Below are 19,844 nucleotides of genomic sequence, written 5' to 3'. Positions count from 1 at the left end.
AGACCCTGTGTTATATATAGACCCTGTGTTATATATAGACCCTGTGTTTTATATAGACCCTGTGTTTTATATAGACCCTGTGTTTTATATAGACCCTGTGTTATATATAGACCCTGTGTTATATATAGACCCTGTGTTTTATATAGACCCTGTGTTATATATAGACCCTGTGTTATATATAGACCCTGTGTTTTATATAGACCCTGTGTTATATATAGACCCTGTGTTATATATAGACCCTGTGTTTTATATAGACACTGTGTTATATATATAGACCCTGTGTTTTATATAGACCCTGTGTTATATATAGACCCTGTGTTTTATATAGACCCTGTGTTATATATAGATCCTGTGTTTTATATAGACCCTGTGTTATATATAGACCCTGTGTTATATATAGATCCTGTGTTTTATATAGACCCTGTGTTTTATATAGATCCTGTGTTATATATAGACCCTGTGTTTTATATAGACCCTGTGTTTTATATAGACCCTGTGTTTTATATAGACCCTGTGTTTTATATAGACCCTGTGTTTTATATAGACCCTGTGTTTTATATAGACCCTGTGTTTTATATAGACCCTGTGTTATATATAGACCCTGTGTTTTATATAGACCTTGTGTTTTATATAGACCCTGTGTTATATATAGACCCTGTGTTTTATATAGACACTGTGTTATATATAGACCCTGTGATCAGGTCATATAAGGACTACCATCTACTGTACACTTGGTATTCTAGAGGAGACAAGGGTCAGGTTATTTTAATTCAAATATATTCTTATTTAACCAGGCAATTCAGTTGAGAACAAATTCTTATTTACAATGACGGCCTACCCCGGCTAAATCCGGACGACGCTAGGCCAATTGTGCGCGGCCCTATGGGACTCCCAATCACAGCTGGATGTGACACAGCCTGGGTTCGAACCAGGGACTGTAGTGACACCTCTTGCACTGATATGCAGTGCCTTAGATGACTGCACCACTTGGGAGGTTAAGCCTATCCCTGGGCTATGCATGTATGGTGGTAACATGCATCCCTCGTCCTGATCTTGTCCTTTTACACTTATAAGATCTGATCAAAATCAGTTCCCAATACATATTTTAATTGTCTACATCTTCTCCGAAAATGTGGGCACCACCAGAATAAGGACATACAGTGCATTCAGAAAGTACTCTGACCCCTTCCACATTCTGTTACGATCCAGCCTTATTCTAAAATGGATTAAATTGTTTTTCCCTCATCAATCTACACACAATACCCCATAATGACAAAGCAAAAACAAGTTTTTAGACATTTTTGCAAATGTATAAAACATTTTACATAAGCATTCAGACTCTTTACTCAGTACTTTGTTGAAGCAGCTTTGGCAGCAATTAAAGCCTCGAGTCTTCTTGGGTATGACACTACAAGCTTGGCACACCTGTATTTGGGGAGTTTCTCCCATTCTTCTCTGCAGATCCTCTCAAGCTCTGTCAGGTTGGATGGGGAGCGTCGCTGCACAGCTATTTTCAGATCTCTCCAGAGATGTTCCATTGGGTTCAAGTCCGGGCTCTGGCTAGGCCACTCAATGCCCTTGTCCTGAAGCCACTCCTGCGTTGTCTTGGCTGTGTGCTTAGGGTTGTTGTCCTGTTGGAAGGTGAACTTTCACCCCAGTCTGAGGTCCTGAGCACTCTGGAGCAGTTTTCATCATGGATATCTCTGTACTTTGCTCCGTTCATCTTTTCCTCAATCCTGACTAGTCTCCCAGTCCCTGACACTGAAAACCATATCCACAACATGATGCTGCCACCATCATGCTTCACTGCAGGGATGGTGCCAGGTTTACTCCAGACACGACACTTGGCATTCAGGCCAAAGAGTTCAATCTTGGTTTCGTCAAACTCCAAGATGTCTGTCATGTGCCTTTAACTGAGGAGTGGCTTCTTTCTGGCCATTCTAGCGCAAAGGCCTAATTGCTGGAGAGCTGCAGAGATGGTTGTCCTTCTGGAAGGTTCTCCTCTCTTCACAGAGGTACTCTGGAGGTCTTTCAGAGTGACCATTGGGTTCTTGGCCAGAACATGATGCTCCTACTACCATGCTTCACCGTAGGGATGGTGCCAGGTTTCTTCCAGACATGAGGCTTGGCATTTATGCGCAATAATTCAATCTTGGTTTCATCAGACCAGAGAAGGGCTGACCAAGGCCCTTCTCCCCCAATTGCTCAGTTTGGACAGCTCTAGGAACAGTCTTGGTGGTTCCAAACTTCTTCCATTTAAGAATGATGGAGGCCACTGTGTTCTTCGGGACCTTCAATGCTGAAGAAATGTTTTGGTATTCCCCTTCCCCAGATCTGTGCCTCAACACAACCCTGTCTCTGAGCTTTACGGACAATTCCTTTGACCTTATGGCTTGGTTTTTGCTCTGACATGCACTGTCAGCTGTGGGACCTTATATAGACAGGTGTGTACCTTTCCAAATCATGTCCAATCAATTGAATTTACCACAGGTGGACTTCAATAAAGTTGTAGAAACAACTCAAAGATGATAAATGGAAACAGGATGCTCCTGAGCTCAATTTCAAGTCTCATAGTAAAGGGTCTGAATACTTCTGTAAATATGGTATTTCTGTTTTTTATAAAATTTAATAAAAATCTGTTTTCGCATTGTCATTGTGGGGTATTGTTTGTAGATTGCTGAGAAAAAAAAGTATTTTATCAATTTTAGAATAAGGCTGTAACGTAACAAAATGTGGAAAAAGTCAAGGCATCTGAATACTTTCCAAATGGAAGCATGGTAGCAGCAGGTATAAACAGGGCTTCTGTGTTGGTAGGCTCTGTTGGACCTATTCTAACTGGTTTAGAGCGCATGGTTCTGAGCATTGTGGCAGATACGCTGACTGGGACTAAAGCTGATATTGTTGTCTGTGAGTGTGTGTTTGTGTGCTGACTAGGACTAGAAGAAGAATGGAGTGTCAGACCAGAGAGGTTATGAAATCCATTTATCACAAAGACAACCTACTTCTCTTCCCCACTCCTTTTTATGCCTCTCTTTCTCTCTTTCCATCCCTCTCTCTCTCTCCCTATATCTCCCTCTCTCTCTCCTTTAGGATATTGGCAGTGTTTAAGCTTCTTCCAGAGATAAACGTTAAATGATTTAAATAAGAAAAAACTGATAAGATAGTCCGTATCTATAAAATAAAGCAAAATAGCCGCACACACACACACACACACACACACACACACACACACACACACACACACACACACACACACACACACACACACACACACACACACACACACACACACACACACTTGCTGACAGTCAATACATAACTGCATAACACTGTAAGATACAAACACTGCAACACTGCAAGATTAGTTGTTTTTTATAGCTATGGTACTATTTTCACAACAATGTGGTGAATTGCCAAAACTCTTAGTACAAAGCTCATGCGGACGTGTTTTTAGCGCTCTCCTGACAATTTCGGCTAAACTTCTTTTAATCTCTTATTTTCCATCCTCGTAACATGAACAGCAATTTTCTTGGACAATTTCAGGCGTATCTACATCCATTATCAGCTTCTGGCTCCTACATGCCCGAGAAACCATCTCGACTCCTCGAGTCCTTATCATGAAGTTTCTCAACGTTCAAGACGATATCTGAGTGATGCGGAAAGCCAGGGCTATAGGCAAGGTGATGTACGGGGACCAAGAGATCATGTTCTTCCCTGACCTAGCCGCAGACCTGCACCGAAAAAGAAAAGGCTACATCGGGGTTGAACGCCAACTCAGGTCCCTCAACATTGCCTATGGAATAGCCTTACCAGCTAAACTACGTCTGACTTACAATGGACGGTCACATGAGTTTGAATCTCCCTCTCAAGCCAAGGCATTAATCCGTGGCATACAACGTGAATCTTCTTCCTAGTCATGTTGCCGCTGTGAAGTTCCCCACCACTCTGGACTAAGGAGTATTAATGTATGTGTGCCTGTATGTGCTCATCACTTAGCTCAGTTTCTTCTATATGACAGGCGAGATAGCTGTCCATTGAACGTTGGACGTCATATTTAAGTTTATGTTTGTTATGTTGATTAATTCTCTTCCATTGGATTACATAAAACACTGTAAAACACTGTTTGTCTGTTGCCAGTTTGTTTGGTTCATCAAACCTACCAGCTGTTCTCCTGCTCCTGCCTGTTTTCCTGCTCCTGTTTTCTAGTCCTTCCCGGTTTTGACCGTTCTGCCTGCCCTGACCCTGAGACTGCTTGCCGTTCTGGACACTGTATTCCTTCTCTGGCTTATTAGGAATAAACTTTCATTTCTTCAACGCTGTCTGCATCTGGGTCATACCTCAAATGGGTTATCGGGAGCCTATTCATTCATCCTGCACCACGAGAAGCATTGGGAACTACTTTATATGAAGACTTAAGTTTCGATCATATCCTTGGACTAAAATGATTGACACTCACGTGCAAGCCTGACAAAAAAAGCCTGACATCAAGTGCAAGGGCCTTTGGGACATCAACATCATGTGCAAGGGCCTTTGGGACATCAACATCATGTGCAAGGGCCTTTGGGACATCAACATCATGTGCAAGGGCCTTTGGGACATCAACATCATGTGCAAGGGCCTTTGGGACATCAACATCATGTGCAAGGGCCTTTTGGGACATCAACATCATGTGCAAGGGCCTTTGGGTAACGTAGCACATATTCAATGGTATCTCTTTCTCTCACGTAGCCTGTTCATTTCTGATCTTTGATACTTTTTTGGGTTTATAAACTTACCATGGTGTACTACGTTAACGCTATATGTATGGGCCATTTTGTTGCCTGGTAGCTACTAGCAGCAGACCCTATGTTATGGATCATCTACAACTATTTTGGATTGTCCATACTGTAACGTTAACGTTAGCCAGGCTTCACTAACTAGCGTTACTGTTTTAGGTGGAGATATTCTTTGCTACTTTTCAAATGAATACTATGTGATATTTCACATTTCATCTTGCTAGGTATGCCTTTTGTTGTGATATTTCACATAACATCTTGCAAGATATTCGTTTTGTTTGGGAGGAGTAATGGCCGAGACACTTTATTTTGTTTAGCATTGCTTAGGTTAGACTGCTCCCTTTAATGGATCAGTCGTCCACCAGGCTACACTCTACAATTAGGGGGAGATGGGAGAGGAAGCGTTGTGTGTCTCGGTTAGGGAGACAAGGGAATGGGGTTCAGTTTTTTACTGTTTGGATAGATTTATGTTTGTTCGTTCCAACAGCTCTTTACATATTTTCCTTACTACAAAATATTAATGCGATCCTTATGGTTACTAAACATATTTTAGATATGCCTTTATGCTATATCTTATACCATGTTTACATTTTTGGCTAAATAACTTCAAATGTAAAACTGAAATTTACTTTGCGGAATGGCCGTGGAGTTTGTAAACTATCCAAGCTTAAACAGGTTATTAATAGGTTTAAACAACTTCCTTCATCTATTGTGTTCCTACAAGAAACTCACTTGCTGAAGAAAGTATGCAGGAGATGGAAAGGCCAAGTAATAGCACCCTGTTTCTCCTCTCATTCTCATGGTGTTATGGTTTTAATTCACAAATCTGTTCAAGTGGATAATATTACTGATACAGCTGGTAGATACATTTTGATACAAGGAATTCTTTTGAATGAGCGTATTACTCTGGGAGTTGAGTAGTCTTATTTATTTGAAGTGCTTAAGAGATTTGGGTTTGGGAACTACTTCTGTAAATGGATTAAGATGTGATATACCGACCCCACTGAAGAAGTTGCTACTAACAACTTGATTTCACAACCTTCTATGCTTTTTTGGGGCACGAGACCAAGATGTCCGGCCAGTCCAGGACTCTTTCTTTTAGCTATAGAACCCTTTGCCATTGCAGTAAGGTCTCACCGTCATTTAGTGGAATTAAAACATCGGATTTTGAACATCGAGTGGCCCTGTATGCCGATGATACACTCTTATTCCTAATAGATCTAAAGAATTCCATCTCTTCCCTTTCCAATATAATAAATAACTTGTCAATTTTCTGGGTTTAAAGTTAATAAAACCAAATCTTCTATCTTTTTACTCAACAAGCAAAATAAGATGAAATACAGTTGTACAGCATCTATTTGTGATACAGAACAAGGGTTCACATATCTTGGTATTAAAAATCACACCAGAAATTAGCTCCTTGAGTTAAACAAATTCTGAACCCATGGTAACGAGTGAAGCAGAATCCATCAACAGATGGACATCATTGCCTATATCTACTATTGGTAGAATAAATATAATTAAGATTAATATTCTGCTCAAATTGCTTTATCTATTTCAATCAATTCCTCTGTCTCCACCACCTTTATTTTCCCCAAAGATCAGAAAGACACTCTCAAATTGTATCTGGAGCAACATAAAACCAAGACTTAAACTTTCTCTTCTTTATTTGCGCAATGACAGAGGGGGGCTGCAACTTCCAAACCTACAGTGGTATTACTGGGCTGCACAACTTCGGGCTGCAATGTTTTGGTTCTCCAAGAAACCATGCTTACCCTGGCTGCAGACTGAAATGCTGTCCACAAAAAGCTTAACTTTAGATATTTGAACTCTGCTCCCTTTAAGAAGCTAAAGAAGAATACTACTAATCCCTTTGTTAAAAACACCCTAACTATATGGCTGTATAGCAATATCTGGGCGAATGTGAGGACTTTATTTTTTTTACATTTGTCTGTGAATATTTGGTTGTTATGCTTTTGTCTCTTTGGGTTGAGGGGGAGGTGTATGTGTGAAAAAAATTATACAATTGTATTTCTGTAATTGTTGAACTAATAAATACACTACTGTTCAAAAGTTTGGGGTCACTTAAAATGTCTTTGTTTTTGAAAGAAATGCAAATGTTTTGTAGATTAAAACAACATAAAATTGATCAGAAATACAGTGTAGACATTGTTAATGTTGTAGATGACTTTTGTAGCTGGAAATGGCTGATTTTTCATTTGAATTTTTAAGGCCAGTTGTATTGCTTCTGTAATCAGAACAACCATTTTCAGCTGTGCTAACATAATTGCAAAAAGGTTTTCTAATGATCAATTAGCCTTTTAAAATTATAAACTTGGATTAGCTAACACAACGTGCCATTGGAACACAGGAGTGATGGTTGCTGATAATGGGCCTCTGTACGCCTATGTAGATATTCCATAAAAAATTTGCCATTTCCAGCTACAATAGTCATTTACAACATTAACAATGTCTACACTGTATTTCTGATCAATTTGATGTTATTTTAATGGACACAAAATGTGCTTTTCTTTCAAAAACAAGGACACTTCTAAGTGACCCCAAAAGTTTGAAAGGTAGTGTACATGTGTAAAATAAATAAATAAATATATATATATATATATACATATATATATATATATATATATACACACATTTCAAATTGCCTTTGAATGTAGTATGCTACAGTAAATTAGGCAATTCACTTACACTATCCATTAACATTGACTGAACATCACATTTCCATAATTTCTATCCAATATGTGATGAATGGGGTGATCATTGAAGACACCTTTCACAATGTAATCAAATGAAATAAATGAAAGAAACAATGTTTTGCAGGCCCTAGTTTGCATCAATCCTGTCTTGAGCATTTGGCCATAGGTTCTCATCAAAATCACAGTAAACATTCTCATTGTTCATGCACGTGGGAAAAACCTTTTAGCATGGCAAATCCAAGCCTAACATAGATCTGGACTGAAATCCTTCTATGCCTCATCCATGGCCAGAAGGAGGGTGGTACGTTCACCGGGATTGCAATCATAGATCTTCCACCTTTATTGTAATCATGTATTGTATTTTACAGTATTGTATTATAATTATGTATTTAAAAAAATATATATTATTATTATATTTAACCTTTATTTAACTAGGCAAGTCAGTTAAGAACAAATACTTATTTACAATGACGGCCTAGATATTTTTTTGTTTTAAGCCTATCCCAACCCTAACCCTTATCTTAACCATTCAGAGTTAATGCCTAGCCTTAAGAATTGAGTTAATGCCTAAACTTAACCCTATCCATAATTCTGACCTTATTAACCCTAAACCCCCTAGAAATAGCATTTGACCTCGTGGGGACACGCACACATACGCGCACACACACACACGCACACACACTCTCTCTCCTAACAAACCCGTAGACTGTTCGTCCTGCAATTTCCTATATTATGTTCTATGTGACTCAGTATCTGACCCTATCAGTCTAGAGAACATCTTTAGCCCAGAGTGAAGACACATCTCTCCCTTCAGCTTGTTCTAGCAGGTTATGAGCTCTGGGATACTCCAATTCACGTTTTAAAGTTGGCACAAATCTCCTCAGGTCTCCCCAGCAGTATCTGCTGTGTGTTGAGCGCTCTAGTGGAATAACCACTGTCCTAGTCCACACTGATGTTGGAAAGAGGCTGAACTCTGCAGCTTCACGTTAGACAGTAAAGCACTGCACCGCTTTCATTTACAGAGAAAGTCTGTCCACACCATCCATCTATTGTTTACTGCTACAACAATGCTATCTCTCTCTCTCTCTCTCTCTCTCTCTCTCTCTCTCTCTCTCTCTCTCTCTCTCTCTCTCTCTCTCTCTCTCTCTCTCTCTCTCTCTCTCTCTCTCTCTCTCTCTCTCTCTCTCTCTCTCTCTCCTTATGCAGCAGGATTTCTCTAGCACAAACAGCCTGAGCTACACTACAGCGACTGAGACTAGAGGAAAAACTGAGGAAAGAGTCAGAGAGAGAGAGAGGAGAGCAAAAGGTTTATAATAGTTTAAAAAAACATGCATAACTTGACGTAGTCGGGAGTGTATTTATTATTCTAGATTAATTAAAAGTAAGGGGAAAAGGAGTTTTCATTCAGAGGTTCAGAAATGAATTACGCTCTCTGCCATATCGGGCTAACGTGCTGGCCGCAGGGGTTTGTGGGTATTACAGGGAGGGGGAAAGACAATTCCCTTTAATCCAATGAAGGGGGAAGAGAGGGAATACATAATCTGATACTGTGGCATGAGAGATTGAGGGTGAGCGGGTGAGAGAGAAAGAGAGAGAGACAGTCCACTTGACTGGCTGTTGATTAGCTGATGTCACCACACACTAGGGGACAGGTAACATTTAGACAGGACAACACAGCTTTGTGCAACATATGCTCAGATAATCTTCACAGAAAATACTCCTCTCCTCTCTACTGTCCTTGCTGTAGATGGGTGATTTGGAGATCCCAGAGGTTCTCTCTTCCTCTTTTCCCCTCATGCTCTCTATTTCTGTTCATCTTTTTCATCATCTTTCTCTTCCACCCTCACTAGAATCTTTAGGGCTGCAATGTAAAGTGGTGTATGTAATTTGCATTAGGCACAGTGAGTGTGTGATGTGTGTTCAGTCCAATCAGGAGTGTTTGGGGTGATGATGACCTAATACATCTGTGTCCCAGGGAGAGTGAGCGTGTGTCGGGAGAAGGCACAATCGTGTCAGAAACAACACACACACAGCTACACAGCACTGCATGGTTACATAGTGTACACACACACACACACACACACACACACACACACACACACACACACACACACACACACACACACACACACACACACACACACACACACACACACACACACACACACACACACACACACACACACACACACACACACACACACACAGCACTATGGGCTATATCTGTTCTCTCTGTGGTCTTTCTCTCCTGGGATAGAGATTCAAAGTGGACAGCAGACAGAGAAGAAGAGATAGAAGAGAGAGAAGAAAGGAAAGAGGCACCATAATAGGACAGGAAAGGAGATAAGAGAGGAGTGATAGAGGAGACAAAAGAAGGAATAGCAGGGGAGAGGCGAGGTGATAGAGAAAGGAATAGAGGCAGTGGTGGAGAAAGAAAAGGAGGGATAGACAAGATAAGAGAGGAGACAGAAGGGGACTGACAAGATGAAAGAAGAGATAGCAGAAAAGCAATAGCAGAGAAAGAAAGGTGTGAGAGAAGAGGATGAGCTAAAGGAAGGGAAAACGAGGGCTGGAAGGAAGGAAAGAAAAAAGAACAGGCAGGGAAGAAGCTTGTGAAGTTTTTATGAGTGGGAAGCACTGTTATCAAATGTGAAGGGAGATGGGGGAGGGGGAGAGAGAGAGCAGGAGAAAGAGAGGGAGAAATAGAATGAGAGAGAAAGTGAGAGAGTGAAGGTTGTTCTCTGGCATGTAACTGTTACAGTAAGCTCTCAGCTCAATAGTGCCCTGAAGGCACAACACCTCTCCTCGCTCTGCTAACACACACACGCACGCACGCACATGCACCCATAAAAGAGCAGAGGAGAGGGAATATCACACATCTATGACAACTATTTGAACAGGAGGTTGCCTGTGTGTGTGTGTGTGTGTGTGTGTGTGTGTGTGTGTGTGTGTGTGTGTGTGTGTGTGTGTGTGTGTGTGTGTGTGTGTGTGTGTGTGTTCGTGTGTTATCGTGCGTGCGTGTGTGTTGACTGATCTGTTTGCCTCAGATGGGGGACGGTAGGTGGGAGTTGAATGATGGCTTAGAAAAGTGTGTGGGTTTGGGGTGTCTGCGATTTCATGGCAGCAAAAAACAAACATCTCAAGCTGTCATTTTGTGTAAATGTGTGAGTGTGTATAAGTGAGTGTGTGTATGTGTGTGTGTGTGTGCATCCGTGCGTGTTTGTGTGTGTGTTCAGCAGTTGGCATTGAGAGAAGCTCACATCTACAGGATTACTTCGACAATTGGCCATAGTGTCAGCTTCATTACCATAGCAACAGCATAGCTACAGAGAGGGCTCTGTTTTAGCCTCATCCTCCTCACCTTGATCATCACCAGTGTACCACATGTCTATCTATTCTGAGCTGTAATATACAGGTAACTGCCAAAATAAAGGAAATACCAACTTAAATTGTCTGGCGACTCGTGGACCACCACGAACCGCCAAAACAGCTTGGCATAGATTCTACAAGTGTCTGGAAGGATGTGACACCCTTCTTCCATAAGAAACTCTATCATTTGGTGTTTTGTTGATGGTGGTGGAAAACAATGTCTTGGGCGCCACTCCAGAATCTCCCATACTTGTTCAATTGGGTTGAGATCTGGTGACTGAGACACACACACACACACCCGTTAAACCCCTTATGCTCATTTGAGACCCCTCTTTCAAAGTTAAAGAGATCTCTTCCCCTAGCCATGGTAACCAAAATAAAAGGAGGTAGGGGGAGAGAGGGAAGGGAGGAGAGGGTTGATCAACTTCAGGGATGTTAGCAGATCAGACTCCCCCATCTCTCTCACTTTCTCTCCAGCCCTCCCTAACTTATCAGACTTATCTTTCGCACCTCCACTCCTCTCCTGCTCACTGGAGGCTGTGGCTGCCTCTCTGCCTCACCCCTCTCTCCCCTATCTCTCCTTCTCACCCTCTCTCCTCTATCTCTCCTTCTCATCCTCTCTCCCTCTCTCCCCTATCTCTCCTTCTCACCCCTCTCTCCCCTATCTCTCCTTCTCACCCTCTCTCCCCTTCTCACCCTCTCTCCCCTATCTCTCATTCTCACCCTGTCTCCCCTATCTCTCCTTCTCACCCGTTATCTCTTCTTCTCACCCTCTCTCCCCTATCTCTCCTTCTCACCCTTTCTCCCCTATCTCTCCTTCTCACCCTCTCTCCCCTATCTCTCCTTCTCACCCTTTCTCCCCTATCTCTCCTTCTCACCCTCTCTCCCCTATCTCTCCTTCTCACCTGCTCTCCCCTATCTCTCCTTCTCACCCCTCTCCCCTATCTCTCCTTCTCACCCTCTCTCCCCTTCTCACCCTCTCTCCCTATCTCTTCTTCTCACCCTCTCTCCCCTATCTCTCCTTCTCACCCTTTCTCCCCTATCTCTCCTTCTCACCCTCTCTCCCCTATCTCTCCTTCTCACCCTTTCTCCCCTATCTCTCCTTCTCACCCTTTATCTCTTCTTCTCACCCTTTCTCCCTTATCTCTCCTTCTCACCCTATCTCTCCTTCTCACCCTCTCTCCCCTATCTCTCCTTCTCACCCTTTCTCCCCTATCTCTCCTTCTCACCCTCTCCCCCCTATCTCTCCTTCTCACCCTTTCTCCCCTATCTCTCCTTCTCACCCTCTCTCCCCTATCTCTCCTTCTCTCCCCTATCTCTCCTTCTCACCCTCTCTCCCCTTCTCACCCTCTCTCCCCTATCTCTCATTCTCACCCTCTCTCCCCTATCTCTCCTTCTCACCCTTTATCTCTTCTCACCCTCTCTCCCCTATCTCTCCTTCTCACCCTTTCTCCCCTATCTCTCCTTCTCACCCTCTTTCCCCTATCTCTCCTTCTCACCCTTTCTCCCCTATCTCTCCTTCTCACCCTCTCTCCCCTATCTCTCCTTCTCACCCTTTCTCCCCTATCTCTCCTTCTCACCCTCTCTCCCCTATCTCTCCTTCTCACACTTTCTCCCCTATCTCTCCTTCTCACCCTTTCTCCACTATCTCTCCTTCTCACCCTTTCTCCTTCTGACAGTCATGATCTGAGCCTTTAGATTTCCAGCTTGAGAAATTAAGATGTGGAATTTCAAAGAGAATCCTCTTCTGCTGTTTCATACTGTCCCACGCCACCAGCAACTCATCTCTACCTCTCTGCCTCCATCCCTCGCTCTATCCCTCTCTCTCCATCTCACTCCCTCTCACTACTGCTATCTTTTTCTCCTTTCTCTACACCTCTCCCCACTTCAGACTGCCTGTCAGTCACCATATGCCCAAACCTCCCACTTTGCTCTGTCTCTGACTCCCTCTCCAGGTCTTTCTAAAGCTGGAATGGCAGAGCTGTTTGTTGATGTATTTTGATGTCCCCTATTGGTCATGGTTAGCATTGGAATAAGCACCTGCCCGTCTGTCTTTCCTACAGCAGTGTATTTATTCCTCTGTCTTTGTGCCCCACCTGCCACTCAACCCAATCCTATTTTCCCCTCTTTCTTCTCTCCAGTCTAAAGTGACACTCTCCTGCTATAGAATACTATTATAACACACACACACAAACACACACACACACACACACACACACACACACACACACACACACACACACACACACACACACACACACACACACACACACACACACACACACACACACACACACACACACACACACACACACACACACACACACACACACACACACACACACAATCTCATTATTACTTCCATAGGAGTCTCTATTATAAAATGGAGAGTCATTAGTAGACATGATAGAATATGAGGTTGGATTAACTTGAGCTGTGATTCGTCTCACCTGCTCTGTGCTGTCGTATCAATTACATACAGCTAATAAATGCCAATGGTAACTAGCAAGCATGACTGTACATGTAAATTACAGTTTTTTACGATTGCTTACACACTAAAATGTAACTTTTCCCACAATTAGCAAAACCTTACACTCAAGGAGCAAAACACAAGGTTAGATTTGCACAACTGTAGGCACATTGTCAGCTTCACACTATTTGCAAAACATTACACACAGTGATTTGCAAAACACTAAACACACTTGTATACATCAGACACAGAAGTATATCATAATGTCACTTCCTTGCAATTCAAAAGCACTGACTGTCAAATTACCACACCTATGAGCCAATCTGTTAAACACAGCCATCAGGTGCACAAACAAGTGATTGCTAAATTGTAGACACACCAATCAGGTTTAACCTGTTGGGGATGGGGGCGCTGTTTAGACTATTTATGCTAATGTGGCTAATTTTTTAAACGGCTTCCCACAAAATCCTTGATCGTACAATATGCATATTATTATTATTATTGGATGGAAAACAGTCTATAGTTTCTATAGGAGTTGAAATTTTGTCTCTAAGTGGAACAGAGCCCATTCTACAGCAATTTCCCTGACATGGAGTCAGATTTGAGAAATGTTGGCCACTTTTCTGAAGTCAGTTAAAAGGGCACTGTCGTTGCTATGACTATACGGACACTTCTTACGTCTTCCCCTGGATGCCTTTACGTGATGACGATTCCAACGGGCTCGATTGCGCGTTCACAGGCCCTACAAATGAAAAAACTCTGAAGCTAGTCATTCTTTGGGAGCTGCGTAACGCGCGTGGAAGACACCGACCCTCTCCTGTTCCAAGCGTTAGTTTAGCCTGTTATATTTCTCCGGTCATCTTTTCACTCGTTATAGGAGTTACAAACATCACAAAGTAGTTAATTTAAAGCGTTTTATAGCAATTTATATCCGTTTAGTGCGATTTTGGGACATTTATTTTTGCAACGATGTGAAAAGTTGGGCACGCTTTTCAGTTCATCCCGAACGTAGTTGACATTTCCACATGGCAAGAGGACAGCTTTCCACCAAAAGACGATTTCTCCCAAGAAAGGATCCTTTGCCCAAGATACTGATGGAAGAACAGCTCAAGGTAGGACATTTTTATTATGATAAATCGTGTTTCTGTCGAAACATTTTAGTGGCTTAGGACGCCATGTTTTTTGACGTAGCTTCGCTTGGCGCAAACTGTATTGAAAAGTAAGGATAAATTAAAAAATGTAATAACGCAATTGTATTAAGAATTAAATTGTTTATCAATCCCTGTCCACCCTATATTTTTTAGTCACGTTTATGAGTATTTATGTATAAGAGTAGATCACTGTCTAAGTGGCGCAAGGACAAATTCTGACCAGCTGAGTTACATTTCACATTGTCTAACCATGATTTTGGTGGCTAAATATAAACATTTTCGATCAAACTGTATATGCATGTTGTAATGTGATGTTACAGGAGTGTCATCGGAAGAATTCTGAGAAGGTTAGTGAAAAAATTAATATCTTTTGGCGATGTTGACTTTTATCGCTCACTTTGGCTAGAATCAATGCTGGGCTGCTAATTGCTATGTGCTAAGCTAATATAACGATTTATTGTGTTTTCGCTGTAAGACACTTAGAAAATCTGAAATATTGTCTGTATTCACAGGATCTGTGTCTTTCGATTCGTGTATGCTGTGTATTTTTACGAAATGTTTGATGATTAGTAGTTAGGTAAACACGTTGCTCATTGTAATTATTCTAGTCCATTTGTGATGGTGGGTGCAATTGTAAACTATGCCATATACCTGAAATATGCACTTTTTTCTAACAAAACCTATCCCATACCATAAATATGTTATCAGACTGTCATCTAATGAGTTTTTTTGTTGGTTAGGGGCTATAAATATCTTAGTTTAGCCGAATTGGTGATGGCTACTGGTGTTGGTGGACAAATAAAAGATGGTGGATTATGCTAATGTGTTTTTAGGTAATAGATGTACATCTTTACATATTGTGTCTTCCCTGTAAAACATTTTAAAAATCGGAAATGTTGACTGGATTCATAAGATCTGTGTCTTTCATTAGCTGTACTGGACTTTAATGTGTGAAAGTTAAATATTTTAAAAAAATATTTTTTTTGAATTTCGCGGCACTGGTTTTTCAGTGGGGGGGGGGGGGGGGTGCCGCTAGCGCCACGCTGATCCTAGACAGGTTAAGCACTATAAAAATGCAGGAGGTAGGTTCACCTGCCTTCAACCAAAATGGAAGGAGTCAGAAGAAGAGTGAGGATGAGAGGAGGAGTACACAGAGGAGGAGAAGGAGGTAGAGGAAGAGGCAGAGGCCGAGCCAGAGGTCAAGGAAGACCTGAAGCAGGAGGAGAACCAAACTTATCAAATGACATTCGTGCAACACTAGTGGACCATGTTGTGAACCACGGATTGACGCTGAGGAAGGCTGGACTGAGAGTTCAGCCAAATCTTAGCAGATATACAGTGGCATCTGTCATGAGGACTTTTCCACAGGTAAAAGAAGATCTGTCTACAGTAATCAGCCGCTTATTGTATGCACCATATCAGCACTTGTGATACCCCTTCCTGTGACATTATACAGTAAGTTACATGTATTATTCTCTACATAGGATTAAGGGTCGGGAACGACAAGGAGGAAGGGGGCCCATATTCACGCAAGAACAAGAGAGAGAGCATTATTGGCCAAAACCATGTTTATTATATCAGGCTCAGAGAACTACAAGCCAACATTATCGGTGACCATGCCATTTTCAATAATGTCCATCAGGTCTCTCAGTCAACACTGGCACGCATCCTGAAAAGACATCAGGTTCAAATGAAACAACTTTACCGAGTGCCTTATGAGCGGAATTCAGAGAGGGTCAAACGGCTGCGGCATGAGTATGTGGAGGTTTGTATTGTTCACTTTAGCACTGTGATGTTGCATACTGCACACATGACTTCTTTACATTGACTGTATACTAGACCTATCCTGAACTACACAATCTTGTCTTTCACTGTATTTAAGGGAGTTTTGCAGATGGATGCTGAGGAAATCCTGCATGAATTCATATACTGTATACTGATGAGGTAGGGTTCAACCTCACAAAAGCAAGAAGGAGAGGCCGAAATATCATTGGCCACAGGGCTATAATCAATGTCCCAGGGCAACGTGGGTAATGAAATACACCAGATGCAATACACGGTCATCTGGGATAATGTGTCATTCCACCGCTCTGCTTTGGTCCAGAACTGGTTTCAACACCATTCACAGTTGACAGTACTATACCTTCCACCATACTCCGTTTCTAAACCCTATCGAAGAGTTTTTCTCTGCATGGCGGTGGAAGGTTTACGATCTCCAGCCCCAGGCTCAGGTACCCCTCATTCAGGCCATGGAGGACGCCTGTGACCAAGTCGACGCCGCAGCTGTGCAAGGATGGATTCGACATTCAAGACGGTTCTTCCCGCGTTGTCTTGCTAATGACAATATCGCTTGTGATGTTGATGAAATTCTCTGGCCAGATCCAGCTAGGCGAAGAGATAATGTTTAGTATGTTTACTGTAGTATTTTCTGTACAATATTGTCAGTTTTTTTCAGATTATTTTTTATGTTTGTTGTTATTTACTGTAATTGTAACCTGCACTGGATACAGTATTTTACGTTTGTCTGTTGTTTGCTGAGCTAACAGTGTTATGCACACTACTGTAGTAGCATGAAAACTGGGACATGTATTGTTGTGATTCTCCATGTTGACTGATTTGGGTATATAGAGAGAAATAAATGATATTTTCCTCAGTCTGCAGCATTGTTCTTGTGTAGTGTTTGTATAGTTGCACTTTCTCTGTGTACTTCATTTACAGTAGTCTAATCACTGACAATTAGACTTGCTAAAAGTGTTTACGGTTAGCAACAGCAGTGTGTAACTAGTTCAAAAAGATTGAAGTCATATGAAATGTGTGTGTTTCGTATGGTAACAAAATATTATTTTTATGAAGTCGTGTATAGTTTTGACAAGTGTTCCATTCTGCAAATGATCTGAAGTGTTGTGCTACTTTGGTGTAGGGTTGTGCTAATTGTGTGTAGTGTTTTGACAAACCGGGCCCTGTTTTCAAAATTGTGCTTAAACAATCGAAAAAAAACTGTAAGGTAAATTGTTCTTACACGTTTCATGCTGCTATGCTTGCATCCTTCTCCCCTCTCTCTGTCTCTCGTACTCTCTTTCCTCCCCTTTCATCTCTCCCTCCCCTCAAAAAGATCCATCATGTTGAGAATTCCTCTTTACCTCTCTCTTTTTAACTCCCTCCATCTCTCACTCCACCCCTCTCCTCCCATTCTCCCAGGTCTACAGTACTGACCTGGGAAGCTGAGGATCAGTAGGTAGTTTCAGTACTGACCAGTGAAGCTGAGGATCAGTAGGTAGTTTCAGTACTGACCAGTGAAGCTGAGGATCAGTAGGTAGTTTCAGTACTGACCTGTGAAGCTGATGTTGAGGAGGTAGTTTCAGTACTGACCTGGGAAGCTGAGGATCAGTAGGTAGTTTCAGTACTGACCTGTGAAGCTGATGTTGAGGAGGTAGTTTCAGTACTGACCTGGGAAGCTGAGGATCAGTAGGTAGTTTCAGTACTGACCAGTGAAGCTGAGGATCAGTAGGTAGTTTCAGTACTGACCAGTGAAGCTGATGATCATTAGCTAGTTTCAGTACTGACCTGTGAAGCTGAGGATCAGTAGGTAGTTTCAGTACTGACCAGTGAAGCTGAGGAGGTAGTTTCAGTACTGACCAGTGAAGCTGAGGATCAGTAGGTAGTTTCAGTACTGACCAGTGAAGCTGAGGATCAGTAGGTAGTTTCAGTACTGACCAGTGAAGCTGAGGATCAGTAGGTAGTTTCAGTACTGACCTGGGAAGCTGAGGATCAGTAGGTAGTTTCAGTACTGACCTGTGAAGCTGATGTTGAGGAGGTAGTTTCAGTACTGACCTGGGAAGCTGAGGATCAGTAGGTAGTTTCAGTACTGACCTGGGAAGCTGAGGATCAGTAGGTAGTTTCAGTACTGACCAGTGAAGCTGAGGATCAGTAGGTCGTTTCAGTACTGACCAGTGAAGCTGATGTTGAGGAGGTAGTTTCAGTACTGACCAATGAAGCTGAGGATCAGTAGGTAGTTTCAGTACTGACCTGTGAAGCTGATGTTGAGGAGGTATTTTCAGTACTGACCAGTGAAGCTGAGGATCAGTAGGTAGTTTTAGTACTGACCAGTGAAGCTGATGTTGAGGAGGTAGTTTCAGTACTGACCAGTGAAGCTGAGGATCAGTAGGTAGTTTCAGTACTGACCTGTGAAGCTGATGTTGAGGAGGTAGTTTCAGTACTGACCAGTGAAGCTGAGGATCAGTAGGTAGTTTCAGTACTGACCAGTGAAGCTGAGGATCAGTAGGTAGTTTCAGTACTGACCTGTGAAGCTGAGGATCAGTAGGTAGTTTCAGTACTGACCAGTGAAGCTGAGGATCAGTAGGTAGTTTCAGTACTGACCAGTGAAGCTGAGGATCAGTAGGTAGTTTCAGTACTGACCAGTGAAGCTGAGGATCAGTAGGTAGTTTCAGTACTGACCTGTGAAGCTGATGTTGAGGAGGTATTTTCAGTACTGACCTGTGAAACTGATGATCATTAGCTAGTTTCAGGCAGTACTGACCTGTGAAACTGATGTTGAGAAGGTAGTCTCTGTAGAGCTTGCGTCCATCCAGAGCCTTCATGCTGTCACAGAGCTTGGTGGTGTTGGAACACAATGTTCTCTGCATCTTATGGAGGGCGTGGGCCATGGCGTATACCGCATTCACCACGAACATGATCTTGGACTCCGGCTCAAAGTTACTGTCATCCACCGACACACCCTTCTCACAGGGAGGGAGGGAGAGAGACACCATCCCCCCTGACCCTACTCCTCCTGCCCCGCCTCCTCCTCCCCCAAGTGAGCACTGGAACTTCTGCTCCCAGAATTCCCGGTACCAGGGGTTGCGGCGGTTGTTGATTGGATCCAGAGACACGAAGTAGTGGTTGAAAGCCGGCACGGGATTGGCCGCCAGTTCCAGGGTAATGGCCCCGTCGGCCGTGGCCTCGTTGCCCTTGACAATGCTTTCCTGTGCCCCCCAGCCATCACTGGCCACCCAGATGAAGGTGGTGTTGAGTCGTGCGGCGGCAGAGAGGAGTTCTCGAGCGTCATCACTCCTCAGGAAGAGAACTGCCACGCGGGCATTGGGCTTCTGGAGGAGTTGCCTGATCACTGCCTCATATGACTTCTTAGCGTTAGAGCGCCCCACCTGGACAGGAGGTAATTTGTTATTTAAACTGGAACCAGAGAGAGTAAACACAATTTAGGAAGAGGTCTACTACATAGAATAGCAGGCTAAAATACATAGTATCACGCTGTAGGGTTAACCCTAAACCCACATCTTCTCCTGTTGTTTCTGTCTGACCAGCCCCTCATGTTCTCCATGCTTGTTCTTCTATATTCTAACCT

The 19,844-nt window shown here is 42.6% G+C and overlaps 1 protein-coding gene across 5 annotated transcripts in view; it reads right to left on the bottom strand.

The window, feature by feature from the left end:
• Positions 1–19,844, bottom strand: part of LOC129862422 (metabotropic glutamate receptor 3-like) — a 72,888-nt gene that overhangs the window by 11,833 nt on the left and 41,211 nt on the right. For all 5 annotated transcript variants that reach the window (XM_055934090.1, XM_055934091.1, XM_055934093.1 and 2 more), the window contains one exon: positions 19,020–19,644. In XM_055934090.1, the coding sequence (XP_055790065.1) occupies positions 19,020–19,644 (625 nt within the window). The remainder of the gene's footprint in view (positions 1–19,019; positions 19,645–19,844) is intronic.

This window comes from Salvelinus fontinalis, chromosome 9, assembly GCF_029448725.1.
Source record: "Salvelinus fontinalis isolate EN_2023a chromosome 9, ASM2944872v1, whole genome shotgun sequence".
In the NCBI taxonomy this organism is placed as follows: Eukaryota; Metazoa; Chordata; class Actinopteri; order Salmoniformes; family Salmonidae; genus Salvelinus; species Salvelinus fontinalis.
Note: the sequence above shows the minus strand (reverse complement) of the source record. Positions and strands in the feature narration are given on the sequence as shown.